The sequence below is a fragment of the Prionailurus bengalensis genome, chromosome E1, assembly GCF_016509475.1.
Source record: "Prionailurus bengalensis isolate Pbe53 chromosome E1, Fcat_Pben_1.1_paternal_pri, whole genome shotgun sequence".
NCBI lineage: Eukaryota > Metazoa > Chordata > Mammalia > Carnivora > Felidae > Prionailurus > Prionailurus bengalensis.
The window spans coordinates 42,072,061-42,092,115 of NC_057347.1; the positions used below are offsets into that span (position 1 = coordinate 42,072,061).

The 20,055-nt window shown below is 59.8% G+C and overlaps 1 protein-coding gene across 9 annotated transcripts; it reads right to left on the reverse strand.

Annotated features, from left to right (window-relative positions):
* Positions 1-1,972: 1,972 nt before the first annotated feature.
* Positions 1,973-17,934, reverse strand: UBTF (upstream binding transcription factor). 9 transcript variants are annotated; one of them, XM_043584689.1, is made up of 21 exons: positions 17,567-17,934; positions 14,468-14,606; positions 12,869-13,044; positions 12,229-12,312; positions 11,976-12,131; positions 9,730-9,794; positions 9,323-9,443; positions 8,855-8,965; positions 8,379-8,512; positions 8,078-8,219; positions 7,775-7,816; positions 7,534-7,647; positions 7,288-7,443; positions 6,734-6,889; positions 6,521-6,631; positions 5,991-6,079; positions 5,698-5,887; positions 4,795-4,842; positions 4,620-4,691; positions 4,379-4,522; positions 1,973-4,295 (listed from the first exon to the last, which is right to left on the reverse strand). In XM_043584689.1, exons 2-21 carry the CDS (start codon positions 14,523-14,525, stop codon positions 4,170-4,172), a joined length of 2,295 nt encoding a protein of 764 aa, XP_043440624.1. In that variant the 5' UTR covers positions 14,526-14,606; positions 17,567-17,934; the 3' UTR covers positions 1,973-4,169. The 9 variants fall into 9 exon arrangements, with proteins under 9 accessions (XP_043440624.1, XP_043440625.1, XP_043440622.1 ...); XM_043584690.1 differs by lacking the exon at positions 17,567-17,934 and adding an exon at positions 17,107-17,329; XM_043584687.1 differs by lacking the exon at positions 17,567-17,934 and adding an exon at positions 15,741-15,846.
* Positions 17,935-20,055: the final 2,121 nt, after the last annotated feature.

Sequence of the window (20,055 nt, forward strand, 5' to 3'; positions counted from 1 at the left end):
AATGGCTGGCATAGCTGGGGTTGGTGCAGAGGCAACAGGCAGCAGGGGCAACAGATCTGCCAGGGCCTTGTCAGCCATACTTTGTCTCTCATTCGACAAATGTTTCTTGAGTGTCAAGTTTGTGTGCCAGGGCACTTTAAAAGGTGCTGGGATTACTGTAATGGACAAGCAGATAAGGTGTTAAGTGTCTTTTACTTGGGGAGATAGACAAGAAACAAACAAACAGTAGAAACAAGATGGAGGAGGAGGCCTCACCAGCAAGGGTTGTTAGGGAAGGCCTGTCTGTGAGGTGACATTTAATCTGAAGCCTGAGGGTTAAGAAAACCAGCTATGTGTAGAGTTGAGGGATTGGCATCTGGGGCAGAAAGAACCAAGTACAAACGCCCTGTGGTAGGCATGTTTGAAGAACAAAAGAGAACACTTGGCTGGATCATTGTGGGTGAGCGAAGGTGGGAGATGGGAAGCAGGGGCCAGGCCTTGTAGAGTCATGCAAGTTGCTAGTACAGAGGTCATGAGATTTCTTTTTAAAAGATAACTTTTGTAGCCGTGTGCAGAATGGACGGAGGGGGCAGGAGTACAAGCAGGAAGACCAGTTTTAGGAAGGTCTTTGCAGAAGTTGGGCAATGGCGGTGGCCTTGAATAGGATGGGGATGACAGCAATGGCGAAAGGGTAGACAGATTTGAGAGAGACACAGGAAGTGGAATGGACAGGGCTAGGTGAGCAAATGAACATGGAGGTGAACGAGAGAGAAGGCTGACACCCTAGTTTCTAGATTGAATGACCAGATGGTTGGCGATCATTTTGGGTCTTGAGGTGAGGTGCCTGGCAGATATTCCAGAGGGCACACAGAAATCTACACAGATTTGCAGCTCGGAAGACTGGTCTCTGGAGATCCCACCTTTTGGATTGGTTACCTACGGGTGACAATTGGAGGTTCATAGGGTGACATGAACACCTAGGATAGAACGAGGAGGAACCAATGCCTGCAGAATAGACCAAGAAGTCAAGAGATGGACAGGTGTCCACCAGATGGGATGATGAACATGCTGGTCAATTGAGTCACCCCAGGGGAGGTGAGGAAATGGAGACCACAAAGGGCAGTGAGTTTTCTAGCAGTTTGACCAAGAACAGGAGAAGGGTGTGGGGCCAAGGGAGAGCTCTTGGATGAGGCCTAGGTCTCCAGCGTCGGTGGCTCCAGGAATCCAGCCAAGGCCTGTGCAGGGATTCTTTTTTTTTTTTTTTTTTTTTTTTTTTTTATAACTTTTGAAGTTTATTTATTTTGAGAGAAAGTGTGAACAGGGGAGGGGCAGAAGACGGGGGGAGAGAATCCCAAGCAGGCTCCGTGCTGTCAGTGTGGAGCCCCACGCGGGGCTTGATCTCACCAACCATGAGATCATGACCTGAGCCAAAACCAAGAGTGGGGTACTTAACCAACCGAGCCACCCAGGCACCCCAGGAAGGCTATCTTCCTTAACTTCAGAGGAATCATCTAGGTTCAGCCTACTTCCTATCAGAGCCCTGGGTGGAGTTAGGAAAGTCATCTCTAACCCCGGGAGAGGCGGACGGCTCAAGGTGGGAGAGTTACCCCAACTCCCAATGATAAACCTTTGCATGGTTAGGGCGAATAGTCATAAAGTGACCCCTTATTAGGGTTAGGGTTCACCCTAGTCATGCAAAGCTGATCATCACCCCCAATTTCCCAAGGCAACGCACTCTGGGGGAAAATATTGTTACCTGTTCCCTCGAATTCTCCGAGTCCTTAGTGGTCTGACAACCCAAGGTGTACAGACAGAATCGGAAGCTCAGGAACAACCCAGAACAATGTGAAGGTAGGTTGCCTGTGGAGCCTTCAGCAAGAGAAAGCTGGTTCTAGAGAGAAGCGCAAACAAGCCAGACTTCAAGTCTTTCCCATTGAACCTGTTGGGTCACCCCTACACCCTGCCCTTGATTCCAGTGACCAGACAGCAGTCAAACCTTTGTTTTTTGCTTTATTGTACAAAAAGAGGGAAAACAAAACTTCTACAGTTGGCCTTAAGCTTAGGCAGACACCTCTAAGACATTCCCTCCCACCTCCCGTGGTACAAATTCAAGTTGTGGTTGTTGTTGAAACCTACAAAAACACTCCTTAAATATTAGAAAAAAAGGGGAGAGAGTGGGGGGGGTCCTCTGACTCCAACCATCCCATCCCAGTGCCAAAATGCACTCAGAGTGACCTCTTACAGCACCAACACCCCACCCCCACAGCCCTGTTTGTACTGTAAGAATTTTTCCATTTTTAAAACAGGAAAAAAAGCGCGCCCCATTCAAAGTTGTTTTTAAATGAAAACACATTCCACTAAAACACAACAGCGCAGGGGCATTCAAACAGGGAAGTGGGGTTCTTTGCAGGGGCTCCTGGGAAGAAATAGAACCTATGAACCCCTGCGTCAGGGTCAGGACAAAGGAAGGGGAGTGAGAGCGGGGAGTGTCCCTCCCCCCCCCCCCCAATTCCCCCAACCCCAGCACCATGTCCAAGGCAAAGCAGATTGTCTGCCTTCCTTTGGGAGCGGGACCCACCTTTCCCATTCCACCTCCTGGGTAGAATCCCCACTCTTCCCCCATCACTTGACTTTCATTCAGGGGGAGAAGGCAGAAAAGCACAAAGCCCCAATTATAGGTCATTGACATGATTATAAGGAGAGAAAAAAAAAAGGCGCCAAAATTTAATCAAAAATTAAAAAATTTAAATCCACAGAGACCAGGTGGCTCGGCTTACTAAGGTTCTAGGAATCAGGGTACCCCAAATTTTGAGATGGCCAGGAAGGGTTAAAGGGACAGCCGCAAAAGCAGCCTTTGCAGACCCCTTCCCCAGCTGGGGGTTTGGAGGGGTGGGGAAGGGAGCAGACCTGAGAAATCATAGGGAATGGGGGTGGGGAGCTGGAAGAGAGAGGGACAGGGAGGAGGGATGTGTGTTAAGAGCTTGAAGCCCAATTTCTGAGCCTCAGGTGGCCAGGCAACCTCTCAGATGAACTGGAAAGGCCTTTCCCACCAAGTAGAAGCTCTCAGGCCCACCCAATCTGTCCCTCTCCCCAGTGCCCTGCTGGAGACCAGCAGCAGCTCAGAGCCCTGTAGCCCTGGCAGAGGGAAGCAGGTACAGGAAGCATCAGAGTGGCTTCAGTAACCCCCCTCCCCAAATTGAATCAGAGATTAGGCAAAGCAGAGGATGTGGAGAAAGGGGCTGACCCAGCCTGTTCCCACCAGGATCAACGTCTCCCTGGGCCTCACCAACCCATTCAACCAGATTCACAGACTGAAGCGGGCTCCCCCTTCTCTCTTCCACACACACACTCACACACACACGTGCCTTTGCACACATCCACAGGTGCACCCATGCTATGTACAGGCGACACACACACACACACACACACACACACACACACACACGCACACACTTTTCCATTCGTGCCAAGACCGTTTTAAAAAAGTCCCAAACCTACCCCCCTAAACCCACCCTCTCCCAGAAATGACAACAGAGACGGCAGCCGAGATCGGTAGGAAACGTCTCGTTGACAGCTCAGAGCTTAAAAAAAAAAATATATACACATATATAAAAAACACTTCTGCCCCCTCCCCCCATGAGTGGGTCCAGGCAGCTCCTTCCTGCAGAGGGCAGGGGAGAGGGCTATGGGGCAGTGCCTGTTTGCTCTTAGGCACCCACCCTCCTCTCCCCACCTGTTCCCTGCCTCCAGTTCCAATGTAGGGGTCCAGTCGGCAAGCCCCTCTGGGAAGGGAGGGGTCTTCCCCAAGCTTCCACCCTCCCATGGGTTGGGCTGCAGGTGTAGAGGGCCTCACCGAACTCTTTGGGACCCCCCACCCCACTCCCAGGTCCATTGTCCGTGACGGAGCCACAAGTGCAGAAGAGGGGTGGGCCGGCCCGGTCCAGTGGTGGCTCAGTCTGATGGTTGCGTTCCCTGGAGGGCCCCCCAGGGCTGATGTCTCTGAGGCAGCAGAGTCCTGGCCTGGGCTCCTCCGGCCCCTCCCCCACCGTATTTTGTTTAAAAAAAAAAAAAAAAAGAAAAGAAAAAGAAAAAGAAAAAGAAAGTGGGGGAGGCCAGGGGGCAGGGGATAGAACATGGGGGAGAAACAAAGGTGGTTGGTTGGGGAGGGGAGCCCCGGGTGGGGCTGGGCCTCAGTTGGAGTCAGAGTCCGAGGAGTCTCCCGACGAGGAGGAACTGGAGCTGCTGCCCTCAGACTCGTTGTCCTCGTCCTCGTCGTCATCCTCGTCGTCGTCCTCGTCCTCATCATCCTCCTCGTTCTGGGGGGCAAGGGGCGGGCAGTCAGCGGGTGGAGTTCGTGGCAAGGTCCGCCCGACCCTCCCACCATGCCCGGCCGCCTCGCCTCGTCTCCGTCCTCGCTCTCATCCTCGCTGCTGGACTCGGAGGAGTCCCCGCCGTCCTCAGAGGAGTCCCCGTTCTCATCCTCCTCCTCCTCTTCATCCTCGTCCTCGTCGTCCTCATCCTCGTCCTCGTCCTCCTCAGACTCCTGGGAGGGAAGGAGGTGCGTCAGTGGTCTCCGCCCCGGCACTCGGGGCACCGCAGACCCCTTCCTGGCCTTCCTCCGGCCGGGCGGAGCTCCTTACCGACTTGGACTGCAAGGCGGTCCGGCTGGACTTGGGGTTCGGGCCTCGCAGCTTGGTCATGCTCTTACGTTTCTGTAGGAAAGGCCAGAGACAGACAAAGGGAGCCGCCGTGAGTTCCACACAACGACTCCCCAAACCCTCCCTTTCCCCGGCGCCGCCCTGCTCCCCGACTCACATTGGAGATGTACTCTTTATATGCTGCACGGTCCTGGGGAGACAGACTCTGGGGGAGACAGAGGAGGAGGGAAAGGTTGGAACACGCCCCCCCCCCCCCCCCGCCCCCCTGAACTTCTGCTGACCAAGCGTGTTGACCAAGAGCCAGGCAGTGGGCTAAGCATTGACATGCCATCGTCCCATCTTTACCCCTGCTTCCCTCCCCATACCTTGGGCCTCCGCAGAGAGCCCCCCCCCCCCCCCCCCCCAGGATCTGAGAACACAGCTCCCATACGACTGCTTAAGATGCCCCGAATCCTTTTCTAAGCTACCTTCTCCTAGGGCTGTTGGTTTTCCTGTCCCTCCTGTTGTTTTACCCGAGTGCAGGCTCGAGTTAGGGCCTTCCTCAGCTCAGAGAAGCCTCCCCCCCACCCCCGCCAATGGCTAACATAGCCTGGCATCATCATTCCCACCCAACAGGCCTGGAGCCACAGATGAGGCAGTCTGGGGCTCCCCAAACTTCTGCCCACCTAAACCCTGCTAACCTAAACCTATTTCCCAGGGTCCCTGGCGAACCTGCCCGGATGGCTGGGTAGGGACACAGGGGACTCTCCCGTTACAGATCTGACCACTCGACCAAGGGACAGAAGGGGCGCTCAGAGGCTGGGGGCCAAACCAGAGTCTGGGAGAGGTCCTCTGGTCCTGGATGGAAGTAGGAAAAGACAATCTGATTTGGACTATTCTGCCTACTAGCTGTAGGACCTTGGGTAACCTACCTAACCTCTCTGAGCCCTGGTTTCTCTTCCTTAATAGCAACTGTCGGGACTTCAATAGCAACTACAGGGCCGCTAGGACGCTGACCGCAATCATGAATGCGGGCCAGCTAGAGGAGGCCTCCTTCTTCCCAGGGTCCAAGCCCGCTCACCTTGACCCAGAGGTCCAGGTGTACTTTGTACTGCTTCTGCTGCTCCTCTGCCAACTTTTTGTAGTGCTCCTTCTGGCTCTGGGAGATGCGCTGCCAGCGGCTGCCAATCTCGACCATGCGCTCCTTCAGCGGCAGGTGGTTCAGCTCCCCGTTGGACAGCAGCTCCTGGGAGAACTTCTGGTAACCGTTCCTAGGAGGTGGGGTGGTGCAGGCGGGGTTAGAGACCCTGGCCCAGCAGCCCTTCAGCCGTGACCTTCCCCAGCGCCAGGGTGGGTTCCGGACACGGGACTCACATGGGAGGCTTCTTGGGTTCTCCTTGGAACTTCATCTTTTTGGATGAGTTCGCGGCAGCTGGGGGCGCCCGCATCTCGCTCAGCTCTCTCTGCGGGGACGCCCAGAAAGGTCACACTCGCTCCACCCCCCCTCCCACCCGGAAACATTCCTACCTCCTGCCCCGTGCCATCAGTGCCTGAGCCGGCTCTCCCTTTACGTCCCGGGGGAGGAGGAGAAACCGAGGCAGAGCCAGGGAGCCACTTCCCAACAGCTCACACCTGGGTCAGGCGCCGTTGCTCGAAAGTGCAGGCACAACTGCACCCACGCGACCGGCATCACTGTCCCCACTTTACTGATGTGTGACCGAGGCTCAGAAAAGGAAGTTGGGAGATTTGCTCGGGGTCACACAACCGAGGCTGGGCCTTCTGGGTCCACGGCCCACCCAGGGAGGAAAGCTGCCCACCCAAAAGGATGCTCCCACCAGTGCAGTGGAGGGAGGCGGCCCCAGCTCCACCCCGCCCACTGGGCCCAGCGGCAGAACCCTTCCCACCTCGTATCGCTTTTGGTCTTCGGCTGCCTTCTTAATCCACATCAGTTTCTCCTTCTTCTCCATGTTGTTCCAGGTCATCTCCATGGCTTTCAAGGCCTTTACCCGGTCATTCTGGAGACAAACAGGGGTGTCAGCTATGGCAAGGGTCCCCTGGGGCCAGAGGTGGCCTGTGTAGGCAGCTTGCTGAGCAACCCCTTTCCAGCTCCCTGCCACCTTGAAGCGGGCCAGGTAGTCGCCGATGACGCTCTGTTGCCAGATCTCCTCGGCTCTCTTGGGCGACTCAGGCAGCTTGCCCCGTTCCTCGCGGTCCCCGCCTGGCTTCCTCTCCGACTGGGCCTTCAGCGCAGCCTCCCGGGCCTTGTACTTGGCCTGCGGAGGGATGACAGTGGCGTCAGCCTTCCGGCCGCCCCAAGGGGGCGCGCGTTCCTCAGCCAGCAGTTGAAGTCTCCCCCCCCCCCCCCCCACCCCCTCTGCAAGGGCGGGCAGCGCAGAGCAGAGGCAGAGGCGTGGGCTGGTGCAGATGTCTCCAGCCTGGGGCTCAGCCCGCCAACCGGCTCTGCTCCCCAGGGAGCCAGAGCCCTCAGCTGACAGCTTCCCGCCTTCCGGCCTGCGGAGCTCCCAGCCTGGCTCACTCAGCTCACTCACTCGCTCTGAGCTCAGGCACACGTGTGGCTCACACAGGCCAAGGGTGAGGAAGTGAAGCTAGCCCCTGGGGGAGAAGCGGCCTGGTCTCGGCCCGGCAGCCCCTCTGGCCTAGGGAGCCTGACCTTCTTCTTTTCCGACAAGTCGTTCCACATGCGGGCCAGAAGCCGGGTCAGCTCGCTCTCCGAGAGCTCAGGCCGTTCCTCTTGCAGCTGCCGCCGCTTTTCTTCAGAGAAGATGAACATGGCCGAGACCGGCCGCTTGGGCTTCTCTGAGCCTCCCTACAGGTGAACGAAGAGGGCCGGGTTCCCTGGGGTGTTGGTGGGGAGCCTCATCTTCCCCCCTCCGCCCCAGTTCTGCCCCCTGCCCACCTTGCCCCCTTCCTGGGAGGGCTTCTTGGAGGCTGGGCTGGTGGCCTGCTTCTTGTTGATGCTTAACATCTTCTCCTCCCCCAGGACCCGCTGCTGTTCCTCCTCAGGAAGGCTCTGGTCCAGAGACAAGAGGTGGCATGGGGCTGTGCACGTGGCTCCCAGCCTGCTCCCAGGTTGTCCAAAGGGACCTGTTCCATCCCAATGCCTGTCTGCCCAATGCCCCGCCTATAACAACGCTCACCTCTAGAAAACGGAGCAGCTCCACTTCGTAATCTTTCTTTTTCTGGGGAAGGAAGGGGGAGTCAGGGTGAGGCCCTCCAGTTCTCAAGGGACAGTAGTCCTCTGCAAAATGTCCAGAACCCGGACAGGACCTCATTTTCCCCTATAGGTGGTAGACATCAGCCCAGACACCACCGAGTCTGTAGCAGGCGCCCAAGATCCGTTTGGTCGATCCCTGACTGACCCCTAGCTGGGGCCAGATGTCATGCTTCAGGTTTCTGAGGCCAGGCCCAAGGGTCTCCAGAAGTTCCTCAGCATAGCTCACCTGGTCACACTTCTTGTGATAGGCATCCTTCTCCTTCTGGGAGAGCAGCTTCCACTGCTGGCTGCATAACACCATTCGCTCAGTGCTGGGCACGTCCTTCATGTTGGCCATCAGCTCCGCGCAGTACAGCGAGTAGCTGTTCCTATCAGAACCAGCAGGAAAGGAAGAGCATCTCCCTGAGCGACCGGGGCGGCTCAAGGCGACAGGTTTCCTCAACTTCGGACGCTGGCCAATGTTGCTGGCCCAGCTCCCTAGATGCCCGCTTGCCCACTCGCCCACCCCACCCCAGGGCAGCGCTCACGGAGGTGGCTTGGTGGGTCGCCCGTCAAACTTGTCCTTGAGCTGGCGTTCGGCCTTGGTGAGGGTGGACTTGGTGATGCCCTCCTCGCTGATGTTCAGCTCGGGGTGCTTCTGGATATAGTCACGCATAATCTCCTGCAGAGTGAGGTGGGGGGACGGAGGGCAACGGGGTGTGGGGTTAGCCGGGGCCGGGGAGGGGGGAGAGCCGCTGGGGAGGGGAGGCAGGGAGCAAAGCTGGGGGGGTGGCCGTGTGTCTGCTATGTCACACGAGACGTGGTGCCCTGCCCTGCCCTAGCCTGAGATCTCATGGAGGGGCGGGGGGCGGGGAAGGTAGGGGCAGAGGTGAGGGGCCCAGAAGGCCCCTCCCTCAATGGAGGGACAGGGAGTGACCGCCTCCCGCAGAGTGCGGAGGTCACAGAGACGGAGGGCAGAGGCTCTTGAAGAGCCGGATGGGGAGGAGCGCAGCGGAAGCCTAACCTCGTACTCCTTCCGCTGCTCCAGGGCCTTATGAATCCATTTCAGCCTCTTTTTGTCCGAGAGCTGAGACCACTGCTTCCCCAGGGAGTCCTTCACCTCCTTCGTAGTGGCCTGCAAACCAAAAGCCGTCAGACACACACAGGCAGCCAGGGGCAGGGAGAGGGGAGGGGGAGGGGGGCACAGAGGCCCCCGCCCCCTCAGGCCACAGGAGGTCACACGAGTGTCCCCCACAGGCCAGGAGGGGAAGGTGGAGAGGCGGGGGTCCCGCCTGGGTGCAAGGGGACAGGCTCACACACGCACGCACGCACACGCTCGCACGCCAGCTGGCCCAGGCCCTGTCCATGCAGCCCACCCCTGGGGAGGGGCCTCCTCTCCTGCTCCCCTGCACCGTGCCCAGCCGACCTGGCGCGGCTCCCCCCTTGCCGCCACCGTGCGCCCTCCATCCCCACCCCCTGGCCGGACACTCACATCTGGCCGCACTTTGAGATACACCTTCTTCTCATGGGTGTACCACAGCTGCTGGGGGGTTTTGGGCTTCTCGGGGATGTCCGACTTCTTGGCATTCTGGATTAGGTCAGGGTGATCCTCCCTAGCCAGGGCACGGGGAGCAACAATCAGCGGGTGCGGGGGGAATCCTGCCCGGGAGACCCCGTCTAGCTGCCCCACCCACCAAGGCTCCTAGGCCTATCAATCGGGGCCTCTTGGGACAGCAGCCGCCTGCCTGTCCCTGCCCTTGAGCATGACCCACTAGGGTCTACACATGACCCATCCATCTTCCATGCCTCACAAATGGCAAACTCGAGGCTCTGGTCAGTGTCACCCTATCCTGCCACACCCAATGCCCTGTGGCCCTCCTCTGGGCTCCACTGCCTTACCTGAACCGGGCCAGGTTTCGCTCGAACTCCTGTTTTTCTCTCTGGAAGTCCTGAATATATTTCATCTGGGGGAGGAGGGGACGGGGTCATCCAGGACCCAAAGCCTGAGCTATAAAAACCACCGAGTCCTCCTTGCTAGCTATTCTGCCTCCCAGTGGTGACGTGGACAGAGGGTGGCATGAGCTTGCAGGAGACGGTGGCCTGCCTTCCAGTGGGCTGGGGAGACTCAACCGTAGCCAGTCACAGTGAGCAGTGACCGGGCTGGGACTCCCCCTGACCCTACCTCCCCACCTTTCCCCAGCACCGCAAAACTCTCCATGATGAGGAGCTGGGGGGGGGGGGGGGTGTAGGCCTCCTCCGGATCATTCCCTCCTCCAATGATCCTCCAATGTCTGTGGCAGCTGATAATGGTTTGCTGCCTCAGGGGTGGCCCACAGGGCCAGGGCCAGGCTGGACCCCGTTTTCGAGGGCTGAGGGGAGATGGTGTTGAAGGAACCTAGAGTGAATTCTTGCAATGTAAATGACATTCTGATAGATCGGTCTCTTGAATTTGGGTTTTCTTCCCAAGCCACTACATCCAGTTCCCATTCCTAACCCCCTCCCATCACCTTCTTCCCTGCCTCCAATCCCTTCTTCCAGGCTCCTTCCTCAAACTTCCTTTCCAATCCGTTCTTTCCTTTCCTCATCTGCCTCCTGTCCTGGCTCCCACTCGGTGTCCAGCTCTCCTTTCTCCCCCATTCACAAAGTCAGCCTTAGAAGGGACCGGGGGCTCATGACAACCGAGCCTAACCCCTGCCTCTCACGGAAGAGGCACGAGGCACGGGAAGGGACAGCTTCACTTTCCCCTGTGGTTCCTGCAGAAGACAGGGAGCAGCGCCCAGCCTACCCTGCCCCAATTTTGGCCCTCCTCACACAACTCAGCAGCCTTCAGAACAGGAAGGCACCGTACGGATCGGGCTTACTCTCTGCACCTCAGATAAAGACCATGTCCAGAGAAACGAAGTAACTTACCAAAGGTCACATACAGAGCAATTCAGTGGTAGTCAGGAGACCAGGCCCCAGTCTTGCGTCCCCCAGGCCAGCACCCTGTCCACCCTACCATGTAGCTTCTTGTCCTTCCCTGGTCCTTGGACCCTCTGCCTCTCCCTCCCATCCCGTGTGTGTCTGGGCATCGTGTGGGCAGCCAGCTCTGCAACCTCCCCATCAGAGGGGTCAAGGAGAACTCCGCCAGTTCCTACTCCTGCTTGGCCTGGGCAGCCGGTTTCCCCCAGCCAAGCTGGCTCCTTTTTGGGCACAGAACCAAGGGCACGTGAGCCTGCAGCCAGAGTACACAGACCAGAAGAGGGCTGCGCGTGGTGTGCCGGCTGGGTTATGGCTTTGTTTCCTCTTCCGGCAAACGTGCCCTCTTGCCTCTCCCGCTGCCCCTCCCCGACTCCTCTCCCTGGCTCCACCCTGAGAGTCCAGCACCAGCGGTGTCTGTCTCTCTCCCCACCCCAACTCCCTCGGGCCCTGCTACAGGCTCCTCCACTGCTTTGCTGCCAGCTTCTGTGAGGGTCCACCTGACCTCACTGCGCTCGTGTCCACCCCTGCCCTGGGCGACTCGGGTAACCTCCGCCCAAGGTTAAGGATCTCCGATGGCCCGGGATAGCACAAGGCCCCAAAGGACAAGGTATGTCCTTGGGCGAACATGCGTATGGAGGAAGGAAGCCCACCTAATAATGTACGGATGGACACGGCAGTGAGAAGAACACCGGACCCAAGTCCTGCTCTGCTGTCACTAGTTGTGGGACCCGGGACACGAGTCCCACCTGAGCCTCAGTTCCTTGCCCACAGGATCGGAATAACCCCTCCTCCGGGGGGTTACCCTTCCAAGGATACCGCACACATCAAATGAGACCACACTGGGAAACGTCAGAGGGTGGACCTGCTGTGCCAGCCTCAGAGCGAGGACGCGTGCACAGGGGCAGAGCCGAGTGAGAGAACGCTGTGAATGGTCCGGGGGGCAAAACGTTGGTCTGAGCGCCTGCTTCAGTTTGGATTACACCTTCGACAATGCCCGTGCCTGACGGCGTGTGGGACGGGGAGATCAAGTGTGGCTGCCCAAGACCCTACACTCTGCTACGCTGACCCACCCGTATCCCTGACGCCGAGTCCCTCTGTCTGAGCCTCCCCCCGACGGCTGACCTACACCACACCAGCTGCTCCCTGCCTCTCCCTTCCTCCCGCCAAAGCCCCCCTCCCCCCACCTTCTTCTTCTCCGGCAGCTCCTTGTATTTCTTGGACAAAATCTTGGTCAGGTCCAGGTTGCTCATCTCAGGGTGGAGTTTCGCATACTTGGCCCGCTTCTCCATGAAGAAGCGGAAATAAGGGGTCAGGGGCTTCTTTGGGAAGTCCGGGTGTTTCTGGAAGGAGGGTCAAGGACACGGTGAAGGTCAGACAGCATCCGTTCTTTGGACCATTCCTCTCCTACATGCCACGCTCCTCCTCTTGGAAACTCACCTTGAGTTTTTTGCCTTTGTAAGGATTTTTAACGTGTTCCTGAGCATCAAGGATCAATTCTGTCAACGTACGGAACTTCCTCACCTGGAGGAAGAAGGGAAGTGAGTGCAAGAGGACGTTCAGGACAGGGAAACACCACCCCAGAGCCTACCGCCTTTTCCAGCGGGTCTCCTCTATTTTCTACTAGGCTGAATTTATCACGGGAGGAGCAGAGGCCAACAGCCACACAACTCAGACAGCCCCTGACACCCCAGGCAGGCACCCAGGCGCTGGCCCATGCCTACTGCAGAGGACCAGGCAGTCCGTATACACCAAAGGACAGCAACAAGGTGACCACCTGACCTCGATGCGGTTGTCCATGCCAGCACCTCATTCAATCCCCAGAACAGCTCAGGTGACAGAAGCTCCAAGACGGTAAGTATTCAAGGCCACACAGCTAGAAAGTGGCAGAACTGAGAACTCTAGGCCAGTGCTGTCAACCATGCCACCTCCCAAACGCACAAGGGCGACCACATGAGCACCTCGCCTGGTCTCTTTCCTTCCTGTTTACAGACTTCTGTTTCCTCTCCCCCACCAGGAAGGTTGAGGCAGAGTTCGTGTAGCTGTGTCAGGAAGGGGGGGGGGGGGGGAGATCAGTTACCTCATTAGAAATCTCCACCCATTTGAGCTTGCACATATCTCCAGAAAAGTCTTTAAATGCTACTTTTTCCCAGTCCATATGTGACTCGGTGGTTTTGAACTTGGAGCTGTCGTTGGATGGAAGGTTGTTCTTCATGCATTCCAGCAAAGTCAGCATGTCTTCCTGAGACCAGCGGTCTGGGGAGGGGAAAGAAAGGCAGTCATGCCCAGCTCCATCCTTTCCCCTCATCTCTTCCCTAGTCCTTCTTTCCCAGAGAACCCCACATCCCTGGTTGCCTCCTATGGGAAGGCACGGACAAGACACGACCTTGTCATAAGGGAAAACTGTGACCATATGGATTAGAGCTGGGATTCCCGTCCAGAAGGCATCAAGACTACGACCGTTTCTAACACGCTAGGCCGCCACAGGCTACTATTTATTACAGGGGAGAGGAAGGAATGAGCTACAGTGATTTGGGGCTCGGTGGGAAAACAGCTAACTTACTGGGAGAGGGGAGGGAGGCACAACACACTGGTATGTGTTGCCAAGTTTAAGTTCTAGGCAGACACCGGAGATGTGCAAAGACAGGATGGAGTGTGGGCAGTAAGGAGAATCCATGCAGACGTTTTTCTCCAGCGTAACTGGAAACTAACCTTAAAGACATGGGTATCCCATCATCCCCCACTCCCTCTTGGCCTCTCAGGGAAGACCAAAGGAAAATTTGGGGCAAGTAAGAAAAATGGAGTGGAAACAGAAGAACCATACAGGGGAGTTGGGAGGCAAGACGGGCAGGTGGGCAAAGGGCCCTGGCTCCAGGGAGAACCGGATCCCCCGGATCCAGGGAGTTGAGCCCAACTCCCTAGGGAGGCAAAAAAAAAAAGGGGTGGGTCTGAACCAGCGATTTCCAGTCACTGAAATACAGCTCCAGAAGGCCTCCCTGGAGGTTGGTGACTCTGGAAGGTGAGATAGGAGAACAGATATCCAAGGCTAGTAGTCAAAAGGGCTCTTCATTTGCATTTGCATCTGGTCAGGGTTTCCGCAGGGTGGGTCACATGGACCCATAATCCTTTCTCCTCTCAGTGTCCCACAGTCATGGCCAGATGCTCATCTTCATCCTACCCCCTGCCCCCTCCCCCCCACGGGATCCCTACTGGATGGGGTAGGGTCTAGTTATGGACGGCCTATGGCTTGGAGCCTCAAAGCCACCAAAACATCCTCTCTCTCCACCTGCCTCACCAAAAATCTTGTCCTCTTAATAACAATAAAAACCTGAAAAGCCTTCCCAATCCCTCTTTTCTCCCTCTTCCCCCCACATTCCTCGTCCTACCTCCCATTCCCCGACACCGGGTGTAGAGAGGGCACACTGGGGTCTGCCTGGGAACCCCAGAAAGAAGGCTCGCACAGGCCTCCCTCTCCCTCTCTAAGAGAGGAAACGGAGTGTGAAAAATACAGCTTACTGTCTCAAGGCCAAATAATTTGGGTTTGGTCGAACTTAACTCATAAAACTGAAGACACCGACCTCATCTCAATTCAGAGAATGCAGACGGCAACCCTTTTGAAGGAGAGCGGACCCTGCAGACAGCCATGTGAAAAAGAGAGCTTAAGTTAAAGAGCTCCTACCTTGGCCTTTGGGGGCGGCCATTTCCAGGTCTGTGGGGCAGTCAGCTTCTCCGTTCATTCTTTAGCCGTCCAGCCACCTCCTCCAGCCACCTCCTCGGGTCGTGCTGGCCGGGCAACCCGCGGTCAAAACCACCTCGCCCTTTAGGAGAGATACCAGTCCCCACTCAGGCGGGATGCGAGGTGAGGGACTTTCTATTCCTCCCTCCCCCAAAGGGGAGGGGGGCACAAGTCCACACTTTCACGGAGACGGCCAAGACCCTAGTAGACCCAATGGGTCGGTGGGTGTGGGAGCGCCCCCCCTCCCCCCCGCCCCAGCCCCTGCAGCCCGGCTCCACCGCGTGCGCCCTCCCCTGCCCACGCGAGAGACTGCTCCCAGCTCCCGCGTGCAGCTAGCGCCCGCCCTCCACCCTCCTTCCCCCACCCGGGCCAAAAAAAAAAAAAAAAAAAAATCTCCTCCTCCTCCTCCGTGCGCCCGCCCCGGGGAGGCCCCAGGCTGGAGGGCGGGGGAGGAGGAAGGGCGGGTAAAGGGCGCGCGCGACCGCGAAAGCGGGCACGCGCCGCAGTCTCCTCCTCCCGCCTCCCCCCGGCCGGTTCCCCCCGCCTCCGCAACCCGGCGGGGACCCGGACGCAGCGCAGCCGCCGCCGGCCCCGGAGCGCAGCGGCCGCACCGCCCCCGGGGACCGGATCCGGATTCCCGCCGCCCCCCCTCTCGGGCTCCCGACGCCGTCCCCGCCCGCCTGGGCGGGCGAGCAGCCGGAGAGAAGCGGCCTAGCCTGCCCCCCGCCCCCGAGCCACCCACCCCGGCCAGAGGCGCCGCCACCGCCCAGCCACCCCGACGCGCACGGAGGAGCCCGGCGCAGAGGCGCGACCACGGCGGGAACCGCCGCCTCCTCCCCCGAGCTTGCGGCCCAGCCCCGCCGGCGCCCCCGCCCCGGCCTCCGGGGAGCCGAGCCAAGGAGAGGGCGGGAGGACGGCGGCCGGGAGGCGGGGGCGCAGCGCTCACCGGCCCCGCCGCCCCCTCCGGCGGCCGGCGAGAACTGCGCCTGCCGGCTCGGAGAAGCGCGGGCTCCTCTGCCCGTGGCCCGGGCCCGGGCCTCGCTTCCTGCCCTCCCCTCCCCCGGCTCTCGGCGTCCTCTCCAGTGCCCTGATCCTCTTTCGTCCAGTCCCCTGCCTGGAGGGCGCCCCGGGTCCCCCTCGGCGTCTCCGGCACCCGCGGCTCGCTCCCCGCCGCCCGGCCCCGACCCCGGCGCGCGTCCTCAGCCGCCTCGGTTACCCGGCGCAGCGCGGCCTCCGGGCTTCCCGCTCCGGCGTCTCCCTCCCCGGCTCTGAGCGGCGGCGCCCTCCCCCGCTCGGCCGGGCACAGCCGCAGCTCCCTCCCGCGGCGGCAGCGGCTCCTCCTCCGGGCGCGGCGGCGGCGGCGCTGGGGCGGCGGCTGCTGCTGTGGCGGCGGCGGCGGCGGCTGTGGCTGCTGCTGCCTGCTGCTCCTCGCGGCGAAAAGCACAAAGCACAGCGCCCTCCGCCTGCAGGCAGCCCGCCCGCCGCCCGCCCGCCGGCCCCGGCCTCAGCTCGCACACCCCCCGCCGCCGCCGCAGCCTCCGCCGCCGGAGCGGGGAGGAGGAGGGAGAAGGGAGGAGGAGGAGCGGGAGGGGGGGCGGGAGAAGCGGGGCAGCGAGCGCGTCCTTCCCCGTAGAGCGCACACCGACCCCCGGGGAGCGAGCGCCAGCCCGCCCGCCTCGCCGGCTCCGCTCCCTCCCACAGCCTGCCCGGGCGGGCTCCGCGGGGGGCAGCTGGGAGGAGGGGCGGGAGCTGGGGGGACCCGGGCGGCCGAGGCGGAGGGAAGGAAGGAGGGGAGGGGGGTGGTGGTGGTAGTGCTGGTGCTGGTGCTGGTGGTGGTGGTGGCGGCGGCGGCGGCGGCGGCTGCTGCTGCTGCTGCCGCCGGGGAGGGGGGGGGCCGGGGCAGGGAGACACGCAGCCGCCCGGATGGCGGCGGGGCTCGGAGCCGAGGCGGGCGGGCGCCGAGAGCGACCTCGCCAGACCCGCGGGGGAACTAGCAGACTCGGCCGGCGCGGGAGGGAGGGCGCGAGGCGCGGCCGCGAGAGGGTGCCCGGAGGGGCCCCCCGGCGGCTGGGAAGGCTGAAGGGGTGCCTGCAGCCCTGCTTCGGAGCTCTCCCCCAAGTCCTCCCAGCTCAGATTCGGGCTTCCACGGCCGTCCTCACCAGCTCCCCTCTCCCGCCTCCTGGAGCGGGCGCTCCGCGCCCACCCTCATCCCCGGAGCGTGGCCACCGGCTTGGGGCGCACGCACGCCCATCGCGGCGCCAGTCTTCGGTGCCTGCCTCGCGGTCCCCTTGCTGCCGAACAGCACACACACACACACACGAAACTTACATAAAAAAATTTTGTTTTACCCCGACAAAATGCCCTCCCTGCGAATTAAAAAAAATAGTAAAAAATTCCCTTTGCTCCTTACACCCCGGAAAAGGTGAGGAGGCGATGGGCTCCGGCGGAGGAGCCGCTCTGGGAGCCGGTTCAATCCAGCCCGGCATGGCTCCCCAGGCCTGCCCGGGCGCATGGAGATCGGCGCCGCCGCCACTCGCAGCAACCCCTCTCCCCCGAAATCCGCGGAGCCCGGGCTCACTTACCGAGCGTGTGAATGGGAGCGCGGGCCAGGGGCACCTAGGGGTGCGGCGGGCCGAAGAGCTCCGCCGCAGCTCCGCCGCAGCCGACGCCGGGGCAGCGAGTCGCCAGACAAAGCCCGAGATGGCGAAGCGGAGCGACGGCTAATGGCGAGCCCCACGCGCCGCGCTCCGCCCGCCCCGCTCCGCCCGCCCGCCCGCCCGCCTCGGCGCAGCGCAGCGCCGCTCCGAGCGCTCGCCCGTCAGAGCCGCCTCGGCGCCGCCGCCTCCCGGGCCACACCGGCCTCGCCTGGCCCCTCCGCCTCCTCCGGGCCACTCCGCCTTACCCCTTCCCTCCCACCGCGATGGGGGCTGCAGGAAAATAAAAAAAAGAAAAATAAAAATGCTTTTCTTTCTCTTTTTTGGAGGGGGGGAAGGGTTGGCGTGTTGAGACTTTTGGGGTTTTTTGCCCCCAGCTCGCACTCACCTGCGGAGCCGCCGGGAGGGCTGGGGGTGGGGGCGCGCGGGGCTGGAGCCGGCGAGCGCGGGTTGAAAGCTAGCCAAGCTCTGCAGCGCCCGACCCGGGCGTATACGCCGCCGCCAGTCCCCGCAGAGAAATCGTCCTCCTACCCCCGCCTCCATCGCTCTGCGTTTCTCTTCCAATCAGCCGGTCGCTTGGCGGCTCCTCCATTCTCCGGCCAAGCCCGCTGCCTAGAGCGAGCTCCACTCCTCCATCTGCTAGCCCGGCTCTTCGCTCCCCTGCCGGGGCCGGCGAAGCGACGTGGGGCCGGAGGGGGATTTGCGAGGGAACCTGCCTGCTTCCCGCTCCCATTGCTCCCTCCCCACTGCCTCCTGCCTCCTGCTTCTCTCCTGCGTCTTTCCAACTCTCCCCTGTCGCCACTGGTGTGTGTCTGAGTGTGTGCGCGGGTTTTTTTTTTTTTTTTTTTTTTTTTATTGCTCTTTGCTTTTGCAACCCTGAAGCCAAAGCGAGGGGGTGGGGGATAAAGGAGGGGGGGGCGTTACAAAAAAAAAAAAGAAAAAGAAAAGGCAAGAAAGAAGCTCTTAGATTTGCAACACATTGAAAAACCGGGGGAGCACCCTGCCTCGCTGGATCTCGGCTTCCCGCGAGGGCCTTCCGGGTTTTAGAGCGAGCCTCTCGTTGTTCTCAAAGCCCCTCACCTCCGCCGGGTTTAGGATCCGAGGAGTCCGAGCAAAAAGTTCTCCCCCTGGGCCGTAGCAAAGGGTGTCAGGGTGGGAGTTGGGATTTCTCTAGAAGCAGCAGCCATCCCCCCAACCCTGGTGTCGGTAGTTGGGCCGAGGTTAGGGTGGAGAGCATAATCCCGTTGGGTCTGAGCGAAGGGGCTTCCGGGGCGAAGTGGGAGCCGGGAGACCGCGCTTCGCGCATCTCCCCCTCGGTCTCTGCCTCCGGTCCCCTGCCAGCTCCCCCTTTAATTTTTTTTTTTTTTTTTCCCCTCTCCTTTAATCTAATTTCTTCCAACTCCACCTTTGTTGTTACCGGCGTCACGCCCGGACCAGCCAATCCCCGCCATGCAATCAGCTTGTCAAAAAGACTCGGCCAGCCCTGGGAAAGCAGGCCGCGGGCGCTGCTCCCCCCTTCTCCCTCCAGCGGCGGCGGGGAGCCGCGAGGGGAGCCTGGCACCCGGGCCTCGTCGCCTGAGCCGCCCCGGGGCAGCCTTCGCGTAGGCCTCCGGCACTCCACCATCCTGCGGAGCGGATGTCGAAGGGCCTGGGCGGGGACCACCAGCCACCCTCCCGCTGCCGTCGGTTGCGGTCGCCCGTCCCGGCCTCCCCTCCTCAGAGGAAGGGTTGTCGGGACGCTGGGAGCCAGAAGACTGAAGAACGCCTGCTTCCAAGAGGCGAGCCTGCGGTCTGGGCCGTCGCTCCCCGGGCAGCGCCATGCCTCCAGGCTCCCGGGGCCCGCGGGCTGCCAGTCTCCCACCCCGACACTGCTAACTGCCCACATCTCGTCCGACTGGGTCACCGGCCCCTTGGACTCTCCCCTGGCACACAGCCTTTTCTATCCTCACTCAGCGGCCTCACTGCTGCTGTAATTCCTCATGTCTCCTGGGAGCAATGAGATTCCTTTCCCAGGACTTCCACAGCCCACATCTGCCACGTTTTACAGACAAGGAGGAAAACCCTGTCAAAGATCTGGTGTGACCGGATTTTTTAGTCGGCAGGGCACGTGGGAGAGGCCGATTTACCTTGATGCTAATGAAGCTTAAGCTAATGGGCCCTGTTTCGCAGGGCCTGTGAGGTGCCCTGTACTTAATTTTGTTTCATCATTTGATATTATTTTTGTTAAAGACCCCCCCCACCCCCCAATTATACAAGTTAGGTCTCCACAAATCCGGCTCTGCCCTTGCAGCATATTTAGAGCATTTTGCTGTAGGATCAAGCCATCTCGCACTGTACTTGCAGAAGGCAGGGACTGACTTTCTGATTTCGACTGGGAAAGAGCAAAGCCTTTGGAGTTAGAAGTCACAGCTCCCAGTTTCTCGGCTTTCCCACCTTCTTAACTGTGTGCATGTGATCAAGTCTCCTACCCTCATCTGATTCCAGTTTCCTCATCAATCAAATGAGAACAGCAATCCTATGTTTTCTGCTTTCCCCCTCGGGGGTTGGAGGGTCAACTGAGATGATATATGTAAACTGTAGAATATTCCACCGTGTCACTTGCCACAATTGAGAAACTTAGATCCCAAGAAAGTTCCCCAAGTCTTCCACATACAGATCTGGAGTCCAGGTGTCCTGGCTCTCGTCCCTGAACTTCTTGGCTGGGCCAAGGGGCCTTTCGGTAAAGTGCTCTGGAATAAAACAGGATGAACATGAATCATAAGAATGATTATTATTGATTTTTCATTCCTTGGGCAGCAAGAATCACGGCTGGCACTCTTCCCACTTGGAAACCAATTGGCTTGTTTTACATCTATTGCGTCTCTGGTGAGGTCAGGA